General features: G+C 37.3%; 1 protein-coding gene across 1 annotated transcript in view; it reads right to left on the bottom strand.

The window, feature by feature from the left end:
* The window catches only part of LOC140154037 (uncharacterized), a 137029-nt gene extending 122473 nt beyond the window's left edge, over positions 1–14556 (bottom strand). The window contains exons 1-9 of the mRNA XM_072180150.1: positions 14464–14556; positions 6257–6374; positions 5912–6031; positions 5304–5414; positions 4624–4737; positions 2377–2490; positions 2010–2123; positions 1643–1756; positions 686–802 (exon numbers count right to left, since the gene is read on the bottom strand). Coding sequence (XP_072036251.1) covers positions 686–802; positions 1643–1756; positions 2010–2123; positions 2377–2490; positions 4624–4737; positions 5304–5414; positions 5912–6031; positions 6257–6374; positions 14464–14520 — 979 coding nt within the window. The 5' untranslated portion in view covers positions 14521–14556. The remainder of the gene's footprint in view (positions 1–685; positions 803–1642; positions 1757–2009; positions 2124–2376; positions 2491–4623; positions 4738–5303; positions 5415–5911; positions 6032–6256; positions 6375–14463) is intronic.
* Positions 14557–23422: the final 8866 nt, after the last annotated feature.

Below are 23422 nucleotides of genomic sequence, written 5' to 3'. Positions count from 1 at the left end.
GTGCTGCAGTTTTGTCAAAATACGAAAACCGGTTTATTATTACAATGGAAATATTAGTCGAACGCGTGCACGATGTGCATAACACAGTACGTACATGGCGTACAGGCAGTCGTGACATATCAAAAGAACCTACACGACTCACGTTCGAATGTATGGCTCGCATTGACGACATATGCGCTGGTATTAAATAGCAATAATCGTTGTATTGCCTCGTCTGTTTGGGCCCAAATTATAAGAGGACATATTTGACTAACATTTTATACCACCCAAAAAAATACAATTCTATTTCTTATGGAAAAATTATTATATGGCTTTAATGCGATGCTTTCGCACATGGTGTCAATTCCGAGGAAGCAGGGGCGGGGGAAATTATCTCCACCCCCCCCCCCCCCCGCCACACGTTTCGGCAAATACTTCCTTGATCTAAGTACGCTCACTGTAAAAATACAGGCAATATCCGGTTTTATACCTTGATTTTTTGATAAAATAGTACGAAATAAACGTCTCTGGTTTATACATTTTCTCCGGTGGATTACCTACTATCAAGCATATAGTTCACACCCACACCAACATCACGCCTTACGGGCAGCGTCCCTACATCTGCATTGCGAGGTTAAAGGGTCTAGAACCTTTGGAGAATAAAAAAAAAAGTAGTCAACAAATACCATTAAAATAATATTCTTACTTGTACTATCACACGTGGCTCCAGTATAGCCAGCAGCACACGTACAGGTATAGGAATCTACCCCATCTGTACATCTGCCTCCATTCTGACATGGGTTAGGGCTGCAATCATTGATATCTGAAAAAAAAATTCGACAAGCGTATTTTCATAAAAAAGTGTCACAAGTGTAAGTGATATGTCATTGTAATCTACTCTCAAACATGGCTATCAGAAATTCGTATTATCATGAAAAATCGGAAATACCTCATCAGAGAAGCAAATCAAATCATACAGATTTACTTATTGTACCACTCTTGGACCAAACGAGCTGTTTACTGTTTGCTTTTAAATATCTTCAACGACTTGCACCGGCATATTTATCTGAACTACTGAATTGGATTTAAAATTGCAAGTTTTTGCGCGGTTTGCACTGAAATGAACCCAATGTGTATCAACTTTCACTTCAAATAGTATGAAACTGAAAATATCCCAGCCAAAGTGGGTCGGAATAATGCTCCCCTGCGACAAAAACGTCAGGTACACCACTGCAAATGAACAGTAAACTGCTTCAACTGAGGCTTCATATTGAACATTAAAAATAATTTTCCAAATAACATTTTACACAATGATAGCGTAAAAAGTGTCCACCAAATGCCTTCATTTGGCGTTCATATTGTAAAATTGTCCAACGACTGAGGGGACCACATCCCCCTCAGACAACCCCACTACGCAGCGATTGCTTTTTGACTGATGTTTGTGCTCAGTAAGTTAATACTTAATTATTGATTACTTGCTTCGAAGATGCCTAAGGGTATCCACAACACTTCACTGGTACAAGTGAACAAGTTTATTCGATCTGCAGTTTTACAGGGATTAGGATCGCAAATATTTATATTTAAAACCATTGGCTTTACAAATATTCATCCTACCATTTCAAGCAGTGCAAACCCGCAACAAATACGTTACTTTTTTACTTACTTGTATCGCATGTGGTTCCAGTGTATCCAGCAGCACATATACAGGTATAGGAATCTACTCCATCTGTACAACTACCTCTATTTTGACATGGGTTAGGGCTGCAATCATTGATATCTGAAAACCAATTATTATTGGACAAGCACATTTTTTAACATGTCAATATTGTGGTTTAAATTGTCTGGTACAAATACTGATTTGCGAATGTTTTTGATATGTCTACGTGTTGCCAGCAGCATATGTACAGGAAAAACATTTATTCGATTTGTTACACAAACTGGCGATGACAGATATCAAATGGCTTTACATATTTTCTTTCTGCCTCTTCAGGAAATGCAAACCTGCAACAAATACGTTACATTTTACTTACTTGTATCGCATGTGATTCCAGCGTATCCAGCAGCACATGTACAGGTATAGGAATCTACTCCATCTGTACAACTACCTCTATTTTGACATGGGTTAGGGCTGCAATCATTGATATCTGAAAACCAATTATTATTGGACAAGCACATTTATTAACATGTCAATATTGTGGTGTAAATTGTCTGGTACAAATACTGATTTGCGAATGTTTTTGATATGTCTACGTGTTGCCAGCAGCATATGTACAGGAAAAACATTTATTCGATTTGTTACACAAACTGGCGATGACAGATATCAAATGGCTTTACATATTTTCTTTCTGCCTCTTCAGGAAATGCAAACCTGCAACAAATACGTTACATTTTACTTACTTGTATCGCATGTGATTCCAGCGTATCCAGCAGCACATGTACAGGTATAGGAATCTACTCCATTTGTACAACTACCTCTATTTTGACATGGGTTAGGGCTGCAATTATTGATATCTGAAAACCAATTGTTATTGGACAAGCATTTTTAATATTGTGGTTTAAAGTGTCGGATCTGCTCTCCTCCGACAAAAAGGCCAGGTACACCACTGCAAATGAACTGCAAACTGCTGCAATTGGGACTCTTCATATTGAACATTTTAAAAGTTTTTCAAACTAACATTTTATACAATAGTGCATTTGGCATTCATTTTGTAACATTTTCCAACGACCGATGGGCCACATCCCCCCTCAGACACCACCGAACCCCCTGTTCTCTACGACCAACTAGAGAACAGAACAGAACAGAAAGAGGAGACATTATAAAGGAAGCCATCTGGATAAGAAAGAGGGGTCAAAACACTCAACAGAGACGAGGGAACTACTTTCTACCACACATCTACGACCAACTCCTAACAGCGCCACCAACGTCAGCTCCAACCGGAAGCAGCCGTCAATGTGCAAGAATTGGTCAGTCAATTTGAGAAAGTGCTAAGTCTTAGCTCGAAACTGTCATTGAGGTACGTAACACAAACCCAAAATATTGGATTTCTTCACAAGAATCTTCCAATTATCTGTTTTATTGACAATCCTGATAAACTTATTTGCTGAACAAAAGGTATCAGTTTATGAATAGCCAAATCTATTCGGCATCTAAGGAACAACGCGTTATTTCTGGAAAACAATGTGTGTGCATTGACAGTCGCCTGCCTGGTAAAGCGTTTGATAGCTATACGCCGTAGAAGTGACGTCATAATCGGATTAACTACCATAGCGATAGATGAATACTATTTTGAATAGACCGCCCTGCACTACAAGCAGATTGTACTAATCACCTGTGTATGTCAGCAAACATAGATTGAATACAATACCGCTCTATACCGCTCCATTCAAAGATACTTATCTTACAGGTGCGAATGATCAGCCTTTCTTTGACATCTATAGTTCAATGCATCGGTACCGCGTGAACGTTGTAGTGCAGGGTGGTATAGTCAAAATTGTATTCATCTATTGCTATGGTAGTTAATCCGATTAACTACGTCACTTCTACGACGTATTCTGTTAGGTCAGTTATCATTTGATATCAGAATGAATGACAATCAATTCCTTAACAAACGAACAATGCGTTACTTCGTGTACTGCCTCCTAAATCAACGGTATCTCTGTCCTTATTGTTCTTACAATAAGACCTACATGACGGGCTTTCTTTAATAAATGAAAGAAAATAGCTCCGTGTTCCATCAGGTACTTACTAATATCACAGTTAGTGCCTGTCCATCCCGAGTCACAAACACATGTATATTGATTGGTCCCATCCCATGATATTTGATGATATAAATATTCTTCTTCCTGCTGTTCAGATATTGATGACTGCGCAAGTGCTTACATTGACCATTCACACATGGAGCACTTGCGCAGTCATCAATATCTGAACAGCAGGAAGAATAATATGTATATCATCAAATATCATAATGATAATATTTTAGGATATCAAAATATCTTAAGATATTTAAATACATATATCTTCTACAACACTCTTATATCGATGGAACTTAGTATTGTTGTTGTTTCAAACGGATATCTGTGTTCAGTTATGGTATATTTATTACTGAAACAATAAATTGTGAATTTCTACCACATTTACCTTGTCCTCAAATGAATTCTAGTCCAACCAGGTGCAAAGATACAAAACTTCGAGCCTCTTATATCCTCGTAGGTTGCCCCGTTAATGTACATCAAGATAAAAATTTAAAGTATACCTACCGGAATAGGAGACTTTACTTTAAGTTTCACGCCATATAGGCCATCGTCAGACGACAGGATGAAGATATTTAGGCTGAACCACCGTCCATTAGGAATAAGAGAATATACATTCCATGGTGTCAACAGCCAAACTATTTCAGAGTCTGACTCTCTTGAAGAGTCAGAAATTTTTAGACTCTGAATTGACTTCACGGGTAGAGTCAACTGACTCTCTTGTGCCAGTCAGGTGACTCCTTTTGAGAGTAAGTGCTAGTTAAATCCACTTAGAGAGTCACTTGACTCTATTCTGGCTATCAGTGTAGGATTCCACCATCAAGGATGTTTTGTTACCTAGATAGCACAGCAAAATAGGTCAAGGTCAATAGGCCTCAATGGTATTTATCTTACCTGTTTCACATCTAGTTCCAGTCCATCCTCGTCGACAAATACACCTGTACTGGTTAACAACACTCACACATCGGCCGTGATTAAGGCATGGTTGCAACCGACAATTGCTTACATCTAATGGGAGCAAAATAAGTAAACAAAACAACAAGAAATATAAAGAAACATGTAGATAGTCATTCGCTATTCAGCGTACACGTTTGAACCAGGTAATTGGACCGACCGACTGAGATCCAAGAACAATTAAGACATAATTGGTGTGATGGATAAGTTTGGAGGCAAGTTAAACTAAATGCCTAATGCTCCTGATGTACAAGTCTGTAGCTAGACGGGTGATTGTGTGCTAGTAGAGGTTCAACATCTTCAAAACTTTACAACGTTCTTACATCGTTGAAATTAAGTATGCAAATGGACACATATTTATCAGAAAATGTTTGTTTTTACTTGTTCATGTTTATTAATGAAACAACACAATTGTGCATTAACAGTAGCCTTTCGGGTAAATCGTTAGATTACCAGTAGGTTAGTTATTATTTAATACCAGAACCTTTTTGTTAGAAAGATCACTTTATGAATGGCAATCAATTCGTTATGTACTGCCTCCTAAATCAACGGTATCTCTGTCCTTATTGTTCTTACAATAAGACCTACATGACGGGCTCCGTGTTCCATCAGGTACTTACTAATATCACAGTTAGTGCCTGTCCATCCAGGGTCACACACACATGTGTATTGATTGGTTCCATCCCTACATTGACCATTCACACATGGAGCACTTGCGCAGTCATCAATATCTGAATAGCAGTATAAATTTATTTATATCAAATATCATAATGGTATTCCTCCATATACATGCAAGATACAAAAATTCAAAAGTATATACCGACCGGAATAGGAGACTTTACTTTGAGTTTCACGGCATATAGGCCATCATCAGATGATATGATAAAGAAATTTATGCTGAACCACCATGAATGGGAGAATATACATTCCATGGCGTCAACAGCCAAACTATTTCAGAGTCTGACTCTCTTGAAGGGTCATAAATTTCTAGACTCTGTCGACGACTCTGAATGTAGAGTCAATTGACTCCTCGGGTAGAGTCAACTGACTCTCTTGTGACAGTCAGGTGACTTCTTTTGAGAGCTAGTGCTAGCTTACTCCACTTAGAGAGTCACTTGACTCTATTCTGGCTATCAGTGTAGGATTCCACCATCTAAGATGTTTCGTAACCTAGATAGCACAGAAAAAATAGGTCAAGGTCAATAGGCCTCAATGGTATTCATCTTACCTGTTTCACATCTAGTTCCAGTCCATCCTCGTCGACAAATACACCTGTTCTGGTCACCAACACTTACACATCGTCCATAATTAAGGCATGGTTGCACCAAACAATCGCCTGTAGGCCTCTCTAACGGGAGCAAAATAAGTACGTAAAACAACAAGAAATATAAAGAATCATTGAAGCCTCTGAGGCCAGTGTTGTTAATGCAAAATAAAATCACAGGAATTTCCGATCAGTCAAAGTTTATTGCCACTGTTATCCACAGACGGATTGTTTTATCCGTTTCGTGTCCGAGATTTGTACTCACAATGCACTCTATTCTGAATTAACTTATAAAGTAAACGAACTAACCTGCTAGAGTTACTGACTGTGTTGCAAGTAAACCGAGTGCTATTAACAGCACTTTTCCTGCGTACATCATCACATTCATCCCTGACCACCTCCAACTATAATATCTTGCCAGGGCTACCTTGAAAGATATGCACATGTAAAACATTGAATTATAGATCAATCAACTCGTAATTACTACGTCGAAAAGAATACCGACGTTAAGAGTAATATATTTGACCTGTCTAATCTATATTCTTTGTGTTAAGGGGTACTATACCCTGTGGTGATTTTTGACTATTTTTGCATTTTTCTCAAAAAATAATAACACACTGGTAACAAAAGTTATGTATATTATTGGGGCAAGGAATCCAATTACCACACTGAAATTTCAGTGACTCAAGACAAGCAGTTCAGTATATACATTTGTATGATAGGAAATGAGGTACATCCTAGCGGTACCTTATTTCTTATCATAAATAACAAACCGCTTGTCTTGGGTCACTGAAATTCCAGTGTAGTAATTGGATTCCTTGCCCCTATAATATACATAAATTTTGTTACCACTGTGTTATTAGTTTTTGAGAAAAATGCAAAAATAGACACAAATTTATCGAGGGGTGTAGTACCCCCTTAAGAAAGAAGAACAAATATAGGACTTTCAATTAATAATTCGTGATGGCGTTTGGCGAGATATCACAAAGCAATTCTCAAAATAAAATATATTGATATTAATCCACAATGTCATAAGGCTCGCCGATTACGAGCTGTCAAATTATAGGTTGAAATAAATACAGTGAATTAATACTTTAAAAAAACAATTTATATAAAAAAGAATTGTAAGACAACTTGGAAAAATGCAAGCAAAATAGGAACTGAATTGGACACAGATGACGATATCGTTATGAACACCGCAAAGTGATGCAGAATTGCTGTTCTGGGTAAACAGCATTTGAAAATCTTAGTAACATTCCATTGGTCTTTCTAAAAAGTGAATATGCAACAATTATTTTCAGTACTTGTATGTTTTTAAAATAATCCATATCATCCCTCCAAACGGGTATTTACAGCTATTCGGCTTTAAGCTTAATCCCAAATGTCTGACCGTTGCACAAAGAGTTGTATACGAGGGGATACGCATTCAACTACGTGTAAACCATAGCACGCATTCTTGATTTGGGGCTTTTGTGTATTACTGGTTGTTCTAAGGCTGTAGACTTTAACTTTGATATATAAGTTATAAATAGTCATATTATAGCAAAAGGTAATATTTAGCAAAAGGTCGAGGATTTTAAAGCAGAAATAACAATATTGGCCTATATTTTGCATATAATTTTTGCGATTTCAAGAGGGAGCACTCACATCATTAAGCCATAGCGATATCATGTGGGAATAATCATGATAATTACCTTATTGTTCATAATAAGCGCCCATGGGCCATGACATTTCATGAAGGGTGGGCGTTTAATACGGATAATTGATCATTATCTCTCGTATGATTAACTTATAAAACAAAATGGTTGCGAAAGGGGTTGTTAAATGGTAAAGCACCCTCACAGCCTAATTTGACCCAAATCTAAAAAGTTTCATTTGATACAAAGCCTTCCTAAACATAAAAACATGTAAGTAGATACCAAAAATGCAAAACATAATACAAAACGGTAACTCGACTTGACAATTCACATCATGAAACATATATTGGACTAACCGCTAACTCGTTCAAAACACGCTTTAATTGCCATAAGAGTGACTTTAATAACAGTGACAAAAGGCATTCAACAACATTAAGCGAGTACATTTGGAAATTAAAGGATAAGAAAATACCTTATTCAACTGAATGGAAATTAATCAGTCGGGCTAAGGCCTATTCAACTACCAACAAACTATGCAGACTTTGTCTAGAGGAAAAATACTTCATCATATTTAAGCCTCATCTCTCCTCACTGAACAAAAGGAATGAGCTAATAAACACTTGTAGACACAGGAAGAAGCATCTCTTGATCAACTACAACTGATCAATATATCAAGTATTGACTGTCTTCATGAACTTGAATTGCTTATATTATGTTATGTAACCATTTTTGACCGTAAATGTATGCCAATTAAACTGTCTAAAGATCTAGCACTAGCTCCGCGCGTTTTACGCTCGGTGATGGCGCTTCGCGCTCGCCGTCGCCACTTCGCGGCGTGAGGATTCCGCGCTAGAAATATAAATCAGTTTCCAGTGATAAGCATATTCTGACGAGTGTAGGTCGGCTTCGGCTGGCTTGCATGAAACAATATTGTAAATAATGCTTTAATAAATCACCAAGTCTATTTTAAATGTATTCTAGCTCCCTTCTTGGTTGAGCACTTTACTGTGGATGATTTACCTTACTTGGATTTATTTATTTACACTATTAGTAATGGTAAATTTTATTGCCTTTTTCATTTTCATTTTGGAACCTTTTTGGCTGACGATTAATAGAGACTGGGCGCTTATTAGGAACAATACGGTATATGATCGGCGAGAGTTTACACGCATTGTATGCGCCATCCACCTTGACGTATAAACTGTGTGCATATCGCTATTCGTCTTACGCCTCGTTTGTTCGTAAAGCTATGCCAATATTCATGATCATAATACGAAAGGCGAGCTACATGCATTGTAGGCGGTTGAATGAAATAGCAATTGTTTTGGCTCGAAATTAAAAGGGGACAATAATCAGTGAAAACTAATATTTAAATAGGAATATATTCTTATATGCAAATCACACAATATTGCTTCAAATTGTCTTCTGGACAGCCCATCAGCAGATCGATGGTATGACCATCCTTATGAGTCAGGCAGATAACAGATCGTTTTAGACCTGCACCAACAATTGTGCTCATATATCGCTTCATCTTTCCCGGTAATAAGTAAATATCACCAAGACTTCGAGTTCATCTAGGAACTTACTCGTTTTAAGACCATTGGACGTAGAAGGATATTGCCTGTTGACGGTAATCACTATCAGGTAATTAAACGGATAGCTTTGGTCCTGGCCCGTACGCAAGGGGGGAGCGGGTTCTTCACGCTTTTTTGGTCACAAAAAGGTCCAATTTTCACAAAATTGTGAAAAAAGTCCACTTTTTCAAAATCAGCACCCCCACCTCGAATATCCTGCGTACGGGCCTGCTTTGGTCTTTACCATAACACATGCTCAAAGGTCTTAGGTGAAAGTCCAGTCGGTGTCAAATGGAGATTAAGGGAGGACTTGTATACGATGTCTATGCCTCCCCTGCGGTCATCCCTGGGAACGTTGATGAAGAAATACCCCCAATACATACTGGCCCCTGCATGTTTGCTCCGGGTGTCCAGCTCTCCTCCAGCTTTCAAAATTAGTTGCTTGGTTATCTAAAACTTCCTTCACCCAACGGAATTTGAGGAGCTTTAAAAGAGAATTGGTGGCTGTAACAATCATTAGATTGTAACTGGCCTAGTTGGTGTGATTTAATTCTGATCAGACAGCGAAATTACAGCGCACGGCTTAGAAAAAATTGGTAAATTAATCTAAAATATATTTCAGTTTATTTATTTTCTCAAACCCATAAACGACCCATCTGAAAGAAATGGGTATGGCAGACGACATCAACATTGAACTTTTGATCTCTGACCCAGATACCTGGAAAGCTGGCATTTTGTGGGTGCGCCAAGTTGATGTCAATGTACATCCCAACTGATGAAGATAATGCATTTTAACAGAAGTGCTTATAACAGAAAAAAGTCTTTCAAATTTTTCTTTCGTACCAAGTTCCACCATATTACCCAAATTTGTCTGTAAATTATTTAATTGTTATGACGTGTCTATTTGAAAAAATATAACACATATTGAAGTTTATTTCCATAGGCCACGAGGTTTTCAATGTGCATAACAAAAGATTCAAAGTTAACTAAGCAATATAAGTAATATAATCGTGACAAGTCTGGTATCTAAATCTACTAAAATCTAGGTAACTGAAATACACCTTTTGTTTGTCAATATTTCTTTGGCTGACCTTTTTTGTTGTTGAATCCTACTTACTGATGACTCATATTTTTGAACTTTGCACAGCATAACGGTTTATTCAGAGCGGTATTGTGATATTGAATTCAATAAAATTGAATATGGTTAATACAGATCGTGTAAAATGCAAAGGGAAGTTTTACTAAAATATAACTTATCGAGATTATTAAATGTGACAATTGTGACCATCCACGACGAACCCAGTGTAAATTTGAACATTTAAGAATCTTAGATTTTGAATTAGTAAAAATCTCCTTAAAACAAGCTTTACAAATACCGTAACCTATCACATGCCATAATTGCTAGTGGCACTTGAGATAAAAAATAACTTTCTCAATCACTCATTAACTTAATCAATCAATATATACAGTCAATCAATAAATCAATAAATTAACTAATCAAACAATAACAAACAATCACTACTTTAGCTTTCGCCATCAGGTCTGAAGGCTTGATCAAAAGTGGCTTGGTCCACTACTTTCCCGCGAAACGGCTTGTTGACATTTCCCAGAAGTGATGATGTTTTTGTTTTGAGCAGTGGATCGTATACGTGATCGAGAGAGACGATTGTTCTGGCCCCCTTTTGCGCATTTGGATTGCTTCTCTTATTATTCTGGTGAATACGTTTGAGTCTCTGTCAAGAATTTTTAGCCCTTCCTGTTCAACACGGTGTTCTTGAGCGATGTGGTCAATGATGGCTGATTTGTGATGTTCAAAATTTGATTCTTGTCTTGTAATCTTCCTTTCTGCTACTGTTTCAGAATCTTTCTTATGTTCATTAAGCCTTGTCCCTAACTGTCTTCCCGTCTCAACGTCACTCGCCTGGTCTATGTCCTTCTTGTCCTTAGGGTGGACTAATAGGCTTTTAAGCGTGTTGGTAGGGCGCATAGCGGTGGCGATGGTATGTTTCTTTAAATTTCTTTGGAGCCTCTTTGTTAAGCTTTCTACATAGGGGATGACCACCATTCCTTTGGATGGAACTTCATCTTTCTTTTTCTGTGTTCCTTTAGGTTGTTTGTCCTTCATTTGTTGTTTTACTCTGTTCAAAGACCATTTTGGATAGCCACATTCAGTTAACGCTGTTCTGATCTTGATTCCTCCTCCTTCTTGTCTTCTTCATCTGTCACTATGTTGTCCATCCTTTCCATCTAAGTACGGATGACTCCAAGTTTTTGATGTAAGGGAGCTGCGATTGGAAATTTAAATATTGGTCCGTGTGCCTTTTTATGGTACACCAACAGCTTCATGGACCCGTCTACTTTGTGGACGATTAAAGGGTCCAGAAAAGGGATTTTATCCTGATCTTCCTCTTCGAAGGTAAACTTTATATACCCAGTCGTATCAACGTAATTTAGATGATCAGTAAGCTTTTCCGTGCTGCCCTTCTGAATGATCTCCAACGCATCATCCACGTATCTTCTCCAGATCATAGGTTTACAATCAAGAGGCAACAGGCCGTTTTGCGGGAAAAGCAATGGACCAAACCACTTGTGATCAAGCCGTCCGACCTGATGGTGAAAGCTTAAGTAGTGAGTTATTTATTCATTGGATTTGCCTAGCAAAATGTTCGAATCAATCAATCAATCAATCAATCAATCAATCAATCAATCAATCAATCAATCAATCAATCAATCAATCAATTGAAATAGCAATTGGAACATAAAAAAACTAAAACTCAAATTATTCGTCTTGACAAAAGCAAGCAAAATACATGTATGTATAATCGAGAGAAGAGGCTTTAATACGCATCATTATCTGGAGCATGGAAACATTCAAACATTAAAAAACGCACGAGATCAAATTAATGATGCTTAATCGTTATTCTTAATATATCAACACACAGGGGAAATAAGAATTACGTATCTCACACTAGCATAATTAAACAAGAATTTACAAATGGAAACATGACATGCATAGTCAGGTCAGGTATACCAGAGTAAAAACTCCGGACATACCTGCGTGGGCGGAGACTTGAACCCCAGACCTCTCGCTTGTCGGGCGAGCACTCTACCACTGAGTTACACAGACTGTCCCTGATAAACATGACTCAATTAAGTCTGGTTCTTAAGGATACGAGCAGTCAGGGTAAACAGTACAAACAACACATTTCATACCAATGTACGAGATCAATTAATGATGCTTACCCGCCAGCCTAATTATAATCATACAATGCCTCCGCATCATACACTGGAACATGGAAACATTCAAACATTACAAACTAGCGCACGAGATCAAATGATGCTTAATCGTTATTCTTAATATCTCAAAATACAGGGGAAAGAAGAATTACGCATCGCACACAAGCATTATCAATTAGCACAAACAAACCTAGAAACTATCAAGGTTACATTATACTCTACCTATATAGGGTTTTGAACTTGGGTTAATGATTCTAAATAGAATAAAGAGGACCTCTCATATCCCGGGACTCCTAGCAAATTATACATTTTTGTATTCATCATAATCATTTGTACAGATACGAATGATTTGATACTATTTTTATTCAATTGGAGCATTTTGAAAATTTGGCATATGACAATGATATTGTACCTTTTGACTTATACCTTATTAATTATGCTGATACATGACCATTGACCTTTTTATCTTTGGGACCAGACGAACAACTTGTAATATTTTATAACCTGATAAAAGCATTTTCTAATTTTATCCCCATTTGACTTTTGACCTCAATAACCCAATTTGTTCAAGGCAAGTTGATGTCATTAATGCCATTAATTCGCAAAGTACGAGCGTAGAACACAAAAATGTTTGCCAAAAATATTTTACTATAAAATGTTGCTGTAGATGGCGCTGAAAGCCATTCCAACCAAATAAATATATACACCGTTTCTCATTGGGTGCTTTTTTCCTAACCCTAAAAATGCAATTCAAATATTTGCAGCCTATAATAGACCATTGTGCAATGTTGAATGCTTATCAGTTATCGGATTCAGAATCAAATCAAATAATTGATTCTCCAAAGAACACACCTTTGATTTAGATTATCGTACATGTCCTTCCAGATTAAACAACAAGTTATTCTACAACTTACAGCTCTCGTCCCTGTATTGATCCCGTATATTTCTTCTGGTATGAACCGATTCCCTGAAATTACACGTGTCTCTTATGAAATGGAAACGGCATTACCCAACGAGTTTAAAAGGATCAGACCATGTGAAGGCCTATGATCAGACGATCTGGAAAATCTAAATAACAATTAACCTCGTGGTGTTGACGTGATTGCACACGATACACATGATACAACGTAAGCCAGTGCGAGTATGCAGACAACAACAGCTTCATAAAATATATTTACTGGAGTGGTTTTTCCACAGCTGAACAGGTCGCAACAATGGCTTTATACTGAAGTTCAGAAATCACATGATCAAAGCATCAATACCTGAACATTTTTCATTTTCCATACAGAAGCAACCGTCGACTAGAGAAAAGAAAGAGAGAGAGGGAGTGGGGATTTTGAGCCCCCACTTTAACTGTCAATTCAAAACTAGTGAATGTAAAATTTCTTTAATAACGGTTCTCACACCTATCCACAGCCAAACCCACCCCTACATAATACAACAATATATAAGTAATAAATATAATAAATATTAACCCTTCGTATTGAAGATATAGATTGTTTTCCCAAAACACACACAAAAAATCTCAGCTACACACCATTAGATTTATAAAGTTTACTTCGAGGACTGTTGAATGGCAAAATATCAATTTTTGAAATGATCATTTCATGCCATGTAGTGTGTATTACATTGCGAATTAAAAAAATCAGAAGGACATTCCTCGTTTTCAAAATGCAATTCTATATGGCTGATGTACTCTCAGGTATTCCACAAAAATACGTAAAAACGTCGCTGTCCGATCCCTTAATACAGACTCACAAAAATACTTTTACCATTCATGCATGACAAGCTTTCAATACAACGAGAATAGGCTGCGGTAAGTATTTTCTATAACTCTGAATAATGTACAAAGGTTATGAGTCAATCCAAGTTCAATTCAAAACTAGTAAAAGTAAAATTACTTTAATGACAAAAAACTATAGACGATGCATCTTTAAACATGTTGAATAATTTGGTATAAAATTAAGCAATGTATTCTGCCAAAGATTACTACATGTTGAATAGACTCATTTATAGGTTTGTTGATTAGAATAAATATTTCCATATACCAAGTGAAATTTTTACTTACTACAATATTTCGTCCTTCGCATCGGAGTACTTCATAAGGTATGACTGATATGGTCATCTGACCCACTTTACCGGGAAACTGGATTCCGATTCTTCTTAGTCTCTTATCCAGTCTTTAAAAGAGGATCGTAGACGTGACTTAGGAAATAAGTCCCCTCTTCTCTGTTCATGGTCTTGTTCCCTCTCTTCTCCTTTCCATAGCTCTCCACACTTCACTAGACTTTTTGTTGTGGTCGCGCCCATGGATCTTGGATTCGTCCCAGTTTATCACATGATTTTCTCTGGCGACGTGATCTGATCAACTGCCGAAGGCTGCTTGCTTATTTTATTTAGGTTGTGTTGCTTGTTCTATCGCCCACAATTAGCTGAGATAAGATAAGTTTAAGTGACCGCTTATGGGTTCAAATGTCAACCAGCCTAATCATGAAGCTCCCGTGGCCCAGTAGTTAAGGCACAGGTCTCGTAAACCTGAAGTCCGCGGTTCGATTCCCAGGCGGGATCACTGTTTCTACTTGTCTCCTTTAATTGAAAAAGTGAAAAATTATGTTTATTCAGTACAGTAATAATAGATTTAATTATGCAGGTGGTTACCGTGGTAATTCCAGAGGAGGAAGGTCTTTATTTACGGACGCGATTCATTTCACCAAGTTTCATCACAGTATTCTTTCCCACTTTTTTCCACCCCAATCATGGTCTCGTTTATAAGCATTGGGTTTTTATTAGGTCTTGTTTTGCATTATTATGGCGCGAGATTATGAATCGCTGCGCTTTTTATGTTCAAAATAACAATGTTAAGTTAATTGATCAATTTGCAGGGAATTAAGGTCGACTGTTTTTTTCGAAAGGGGGGGGGGTCATGAATATATCGGTGACCGGATTGTTATGACCCCCCTCTACCACATGTCTCCCATTCGGAAGTAAATGACAGCCTCTATAATTGTGTAGAAAATTCCCTTTACTATATACTGTGATTCTGTTCAAATATAAACATTTTATGCGTTTTATAGGGGTCATGATTGTTTTTAAATGTGTTGTCTAGTGAATCAAAACGGTCAGCTAAATTCTGGATTTACGCCTCTGCGTATTATAAATCGCTGCATAATAATTTACATAAAATGATTATTAAAGTGAACAATTAAAGCCCGTGAGGATTGACACAGGTCAAGTCCCTGTGTACCAAGGCACTATAAAAAAACACATGTGTCAATAGGAACAACTAGAGTGAGGAGGTATAGTAAAGCATCAGACACGTGAAATAAGATGCTTTTCTGCTTTTGAAGAATGGTGCACCGTTGTCAAATATGTCTCCGATTACTCCAGCTGGAGCGGGTAGCTCTTACAAATGGCTTTGGTAGCAGTGTCTTCAGATCTGGTGGGCACCAACTGGGCCTTCCTCTGGATAGAGTCTAGTAGTGCTAGAGTGGTGGCGCTGACACTCATCCAAGTCAGTGAGGCGTATTCCATCACTCTGCGAACTTGAGCCTTATAAACGGTTGCCCTGCCTCTGTCATCAAGTTTATTTGCAACTCTCTTCAGAGCGCACAGCTTCTTTCCTGCTCTGGATAGGACAATAGAAATGTGCTTTGTCCAGGTCTGCTTGCTGTTAACTGTAACTCCCAGGATCTCCAGCTCCTCCTTCTCAGCCAGATTGGTAGTACCAAGCAGAAGATATATCTTGATTAGATTCCTGTTTCCTGATATTGTCATTGCCTTACATTTTGATGTCTCGATGGTCACCTTCCATCCGTCTGCCCAGATCCTCATTTTATCCAGGTCTCAGGTCTCTGTTTAGGCTAGCAGTAACGGCCTCAGGGTTGTCTTCTAGATGTTACCTCACAATCATCTGCGTAGAGGTGGAGTTGCTGTCACACTCATCACAAAGGTCATCAATGAAGTGGGCCGAATATTTACCTCTGGGGAACTGATGCATTGATGGAGGAAGTACATGTAGACTGATCAAATAAGACAACGTTGATGGAACGATCTGTTAGGTAGCCGCTAATCTAGATGAGCTGCTTACAGGATGGTGTCCAGGTTAATGAGACGTACTTCGTTGCCTCTGTCCAGGGATTTGGACCACTCTTGGATCAAAATGGTGAGGATGTCAGCTGTGCTGTGGTGGTAAATTGAGTGTTAAGTTGGTTCTGCACAACAATCTCGGTGACCTTGCTGATGGTGCATAGCTGAGAGATGGATTAGACTTCAAATATGGATTGGAAAAACTCCCTTGGAGAAACAAGTCTCATACAGGAGGCTGAGTTGTGTCCCAGGAAACACAAAACGTTTTCGACATCATGTTCTACCATTTCTTGCTACTGCGGCTACCATCTGAGAGTTCTGCCTTCAACTTGTTGTTATATATAGTTCGTTCTAGCTACCTTCTCTGCATGATTGTGCTCCTTTTGACCTGTTATCCTTGTTTTTCTTGGTGTTGTTCTTTTTTAGCTTCCTGAATAAGCTACGCTTCTTGTTTACTGCTCGTTTACAGTGGTCATCAAAAACACCTTGTGGCCAGTTTTCTTGGAAACAAGTTTTGCTGGTATGAAAACCCCCATTGCATCACTGATAATAGTAGTGATGTTGATGCAAGCATTTACTTGGTCATGAAATTATGACTGCAAGAGGCCAGTCTGCAGATTTAAAAAAACAACCTCTCATTCCCTAGTAGTCAGCCTTATCGTACTGCCACATTTTGTGCTTGTAGGGTTTACCTATGTACAGCGGCACATTTAGTTTTAAATGAACTGGACCGTGGACTGAAGTACCTAGTCTTGCATGTACTGTGCAGGTGGCAAAGTCAAGAATCTGGTCTTCCAAGTTATGCTTTTAAATCAATTCACGGAGCAATTAGACAAATATTTTTTGGTAGAAAAAGCTCTAAATGTCCCTTTAATTGTAGAAAAAGCTCTAAATGTCCCTTTAATTGTAGAAAAAGCTCTAAATGTCCCTTTAATGTATAGATTCAACTCCAAATATGAATTGTGCAAAACAACTTTTGTTGTATTCACTTGAACCGAATCAAATAATACAATTGATACTGGTTAAAATTTTCCGTGCTGGTGTTTAGGATAATGTATGCATGCACGGCAACAACAAAACTGGATTTTGTCTGAGTTTGTACTTGCTAGCTGCAAAAATATGTTTTAAAGAAATTTCAATCATGGATAAATTAAAAGTTTCGAATACCCACACTTCAATATTTTGACTGTCCCGAGTATTGGTATTCGAGTGATAATTTTCAAAAGGTTATATTGAGAAAAAAGGTCTTTATTTAACCCTAGTACAACAAAGAAAATGTGGTGAAAATTACATATTCGTAGACTTTAGAACCAAAAATCAATTCTCCCTCTTTTTTATACACAGCAAGAATTTTCATACTTTTAAAGCGATTTTATATACTGAGGATTTTCCTGATGTTGCTATGTTTGGGAAGTGGATGGAGAGGGCAGAATAGTCATAGGGATAAGGTCACATACTGCTTCTCCACCCATATGAAACACATGCCAATAAAACACGTAGTAACCTATAATCTCAAGGAAGAATTTTTAAAACTACGCGTGATAAGGTTTGGTTTTTAAAGTTTTTGCCAAATCTAGCTTGGGATGACAATATTGTTCGTTTCATATTTTTGTTCACGCCAGTGAACATTAAAACCATTTGAACCCACATCTCATATGCACAGTTTATCCCTTGCATACCATGTGTCTTGAATAGCTATTGTAATACACCAACCATGTGGTTATGAGTCTAGGAAATAATATTTAATATCTCATACCCTCGTTTGTATGCCTTTATCTAATCCTGCTCCCCATGACAAGGGCAATTTAGCACATTTAATCTTCAGAGAGACTGCTGAGTGTAGGGAATTTTTAGCCTTATTCTTAAACATGTTTGTAATTGGTTTATAGCAATCACATGCTGACAATACACATAGCTGATTGGTTAAGGAGGTCACCATGGTCAGTATAATTAGCTATAATTTTATTTATTTAGTGATAAGGCATAGAATCCTATTCAGCCTATTTACTTCAGTATATTAAGTCCATTCTCTATAGTTAATTGAACACTGTTAGTTAATTGATTGTTTATTGACTCTTGTAATAACCAAGCAATGTGTGTATAAACATATCCAATGTTATACTTTCTGTTACAAAATAATAATTGGTTTTCATATATTTACAGGCATTTATTAAGCTGGGATATCCTGACAATAAAAATTCCTTTAAAAAAGGAATGGGGCGCCCAATGTGAGCTGGACGGGATATGATGATCAAATACGAGAGAAATGCTTCATGGAATGAAGCTTTCGTGTCAATTTGCGATAATGTGGGGTGGGAGTTCTGTTTTGGGGGCCTATTGTAGTTAGGATATTGCTTTGGATATTGAATATTGTTGAATTTTTGTTATGCAGGGCCTAGGGTATATGATGGATAGTATAAAAGATACAAATAAGTAAGCTTCCCCCCTAGTCATCTATACACTCATTCTTGTCACACGACGAATTTCGACAAAGTCATGTAAACATAATTTCGTTTTTCACCCGACATCCGTCCACAAACAATCCTGAAATGTTGAAAACCTGGGGTCAGCGCACTCATGCCAGTTTATCCTAAGGTATACTTTGTGTCTTTTGTAGCCAACCCTGTGGCTAAGAGAGGCTAGGAAATACTTAAACTAATACAAAAAAATCATACCCTCCTTTCATATCAAAGAGGTATCAAGGGTAAGATCGATCGTTATTCTTCATGAAACGGGCACAGCCCATTTTTATGTTATTAATTCTGCTAAAAATAGTAATTAATAAATAACAAAATTACGTCATAATTATGACTTTAAATCGGCCATAGAACTCTATTTTAAACGGACAAAATAGCCATTGGGGTTTCTTTCACTTTACCTTGCTAGGAACCCTTCCCAGCAGTTAGGCATATTACAATAAATATTATTTCATTCAGCATTTTGGGTAAACACTAACAAAATGATGTAGGCCTAAATCGTACATTATTGCTTTAAACTGCCCAACAACGGTGAACCACGAGTTAAAAGTCGCCTAATTGGGCTACCATATCGCGGGGTTGGCAACTCTGGTTGCAAATACACTTCTGACCTTCAACACAATCATGTCTTTCGAATTTATTCCTTTCTCTGCTGACCAGAATTGAAATTCGTTGATTAATGTTTTTATCAGAGATAGTCACCACAAAGATACTGAGCTGTGTTCTAATATTTTTGGTCACAATCAGTTAGCAGTGAAGCACATAAACCAATTAGTGATTTCATGATTGGTCAGTGGTTGTTTTGTTTGGTTGAAGGATTAGGTGTGCAAAGGTCACGGCCCTGTTGCTACTGCAATCACTATGGACTACAATGGCCTCATTCCAGTGGCATATTATCAATAACCTCAATTAAACACTCATAGTGCAAAATTTGACCTTAAGTTGCAGAGTATGAGTTTTTGTACTCACATTTTCAAAGGTCATTCAATGAATGCACAAATGTATTGGGGTTAAAGAACTGTGCCCTGATAGATGAGCATGTTGTAGATTCTTCACACTGTAAACAACTAGTTTATGTGCAAACATGTTCAAAACATACATAATTAGAATGGTCAAATGTCACCGTCTATCGGGTTCTAAGAGGCGGTAAACTGGTTTAAACCATACCTGACCATACAAAGGTCACGGTTTATTTGGTGTTTTTATAAGTCCATTAATTTTGTATTTTAAACAAAGAATATACGCACAACATTTTATCCCGTGCACATCAGAAAACAATAATAAAATAAAATCCAAGCATATTGTGGTTTTATTTCTAAGCTGGGCATACTTTTAAGCAAAACAGTTACGAAGTAAATCTAGCAAGACCGAAATTAGAAGGTTTTTGCAAAGTCAAGCCAAATAATGGGGGACGCCGCCGTAGCGGGCGCCCCAAAACTAGCAAGACCATGTAGTGTAATGTGTTTACTTTAGTGATAACTATTCAACAAAATAATTTGAGATGCTACCAATTAAATATGCAGCATCTGATGCGCTGATCATGGAAGTGGGCTGATACAGTGGACATTTTGATGTAAATTTGTTTCCTGTAGGTGGCTTAAAAACCTAATTTATGCAAAATAAGTTTTTTTGACAATTATTTTCCAGATTCAAAATGCAAGTATCATTTATGCCTCAAATCACTTATTTATCATGTTTATTGTTAAATCAGTGCAGAGTAGGTTAGTATCTGTGGGTTAGTAATAGTATAATGATATTGAAAGTTAGACCAAAGTAGAGTACTATACACCTGATCCGTGAACTTTGTCTTTTTAAAGACAATTCTTGTTAAAAAGTAAAAATATTATGTAAAAATCATGCCTAAAACTTTTAGAGTGCGATTCTCTCCTGCACAAATAAACACATCAAAATAGTAACTACCCCCGAACAGCGTGCTTCGGTTATAAATGCGCTTTTATAAAAACCATAACAGCTTATAGACAGTAAGTCTCGAAGTGACCTTCTACATAGCGAGTGGTCTTCCTATATATTTGAATGCAAAGTCGGAACAACATGAGACTGATGTGCAGCAAAATTGTCTATTTTGTTCAACTTTTCCGTCGTCAAATACTTTTAAAATCTTGTTTTTGATAACATATTACAAATTCGGAATTGCAATATGTGTAATAAATTTGCAATTCAATTAATACGTACATATGTTGATATTTATCTATCCTTTTCTGTTAATTTTTAAATTATGATAATATGTCGAACTTTGCTCTGTTGACCTACAACGACAACAAATTTGGTCGATACCATTTAGGTGCAAGTTGGGACATTTTACAAATATGCAAAAAAATCAGGTTTGAAAAAATATAACCAATTTCATATTATAAGATCGTACATTATGGCTTTAATGCCAAATTGAAACATTAAGATTTCAATAGTTTTCAGACCAAACAAGGTGCAAAATGGCATACAACTGTAACTTGTCTTTTCAGTAGGAAAGGTTTTCTACTTTTTGTGACCTTGTTGGTTACAAAAAAATTGAACATGTTATTCTCTGCATTTTTCCACTGTATGCTTGCCTTTGGTCTACTCTTTGTTTTCTTTTGTTGTAGTCACATTGTTTTATTGCCTTCGCATTTCTCGTTAAGTTTGCTCCTCTTTGCATATAATTAGATGATTGGTTTGCCGCCAGCTCTGTGAGCACCTTTGTGTCGCCACTGTAATGTATTTTGCAGATATCTAATAAAATATTTGTGCATGTAGGCATATGTAGGATGGTAGTTGTGTACAGGGTGTACCAAAAAAAAGAGGCCCCACATTGCGCCCTCTTTTTCTCCTATTTCTGAAACGTTGATCAAATATATTTTGGTATGTAAAGAAACCCTAAATCGTTAGCTTTAATAAACCAAAACAATTCTTTCAATCGGCTCACAATTTTTGAAGATATGCCCTCTTTAAGAAATGTACCCGTTTTTCACTCTGTCCACGGATGAGGTTTGGCTACATCAAAGATTTAAACGAAACACACGGTTAATGACATGGATAGATAATAGTATTAGTATTGGGAAAGCATTCACTATAAGCGAGGATCACCAGCTAGCTTCAAACATCTTCGCAACCCCGTATTACTGCTGCATTCGCAAGTATCCGGCGCACAAGGCCTTAAAGATGGTACGCAACGCAATTAATGCAATGATAACTAGGGCTGAAACCTGTATTCGTCACGGAGGCAACCAGGTAGAGGGCAGAGCAGCACAGTAAACTCACTTCAAAAGAACCAAAGTCAAACTAAACAGCCCTTTTCAGGGCTACCTTTTATTCCAAAAAGAGAAATGACTTATGTTGTCAATAAAAAGAAAGCAAGAAACGAGAAAAACATAAGTAATTGCAAGTATAGCAAAAGAAGTCCCGTCCCACATCAATTTCGCCCAAATTAATGACAATTAACAAAATCCATAACCCATAAGCCCACCGGTAAAGCCCATTCCCTTAAATAAAGTTGTTATTTTATAAAGTTATCATCGAGGAATGTTTTATATTCATGAATGGTATATGCACTTTTCAATCTTTGAAGTAGCCAAACCTCCTCCGTGGACAGAGTGAAAACGGATACATTTCTTTAAAAGGACATATCTTCAAAAGTTATGAGCCGATTGAAATAATTGTTTTGGTTTATTAAAGCTAACGATTGTAGGTTTCTTTACATACCAAAATATATTTGAACAATGTGGGGCCTCTTTTTTTTTGGGGACTGTATGTATGTGTATGTATACTGCTCCAAGAAAGTATCCTTACACTTGGAAAAATAATCACAATTTCAAAACTGAACCATATTGGGATAACTTTGTTTTTTTAATAGATGCACTATCTAATCCGGCACATTGTGACACCCCACTGAATCCAATGTGACTTCAAGAAGCAAAGTTACAAGCATTTGATTAGACGAAGGTCCAGTTTTACGCGATAGACCGTAAAAAATACGCAGTAAGTGCGTAGCAGTTTTGCCTGTCGCATTTCATGGAACAATCGGCCCTCATTATCGGTCTGTTTTATGTTTTTCGTCCATGAGTTACATTTTCAGTAATTCCCATAATCCAGTGCGAGGTACGTCTTCGTTCATGCGCAAATCGTCACTGCGCACGTTGAATTGCTCAGTAATGATTTGCGCATCGTTGATGACGAAGTCTATGCTCCTCTTGAATTACTGAGAAGGTCTTCCCGGAACCGACACCGACATTATTTACTGAATTTTACACAATAAAAAGACAGTCAGCAAGCATTGATCTCACTGTTTATTTATTTACTTAATTATTTATATGCTTATTTATTTATTGATTGATTCATATAATTACCGTAAAGATTCACCTAATGGCGCATATGGGCTCCCGGGGGCTCCCTTTAAAAATGCAAACTAAAAGTGCCCTCCCGTCGTAAAAATCCCACAATCAAATAAGGGCACGGATCCGAATTTCAGAG

This window comes from Amphiura filiformis, chromosome 1 (assembly GCF_039555335.1).
Source record: "Amphiura filiformis chromosome 1, Afil_fr2py, whole genome shotgun sequence".
NCBI classification, from domain to species: Eukaryota; Metazoa; Echinodermata; class Ophiuroidea; order Amphilepidida; family Amphiuridae; genus Amphiura; species Amphiura filiformis.
The sequence above is the reverse complement of the archived record's forward strand: the minus strand, read 5'-3'. Positions and strand labels throughout refer to the sequence as shown.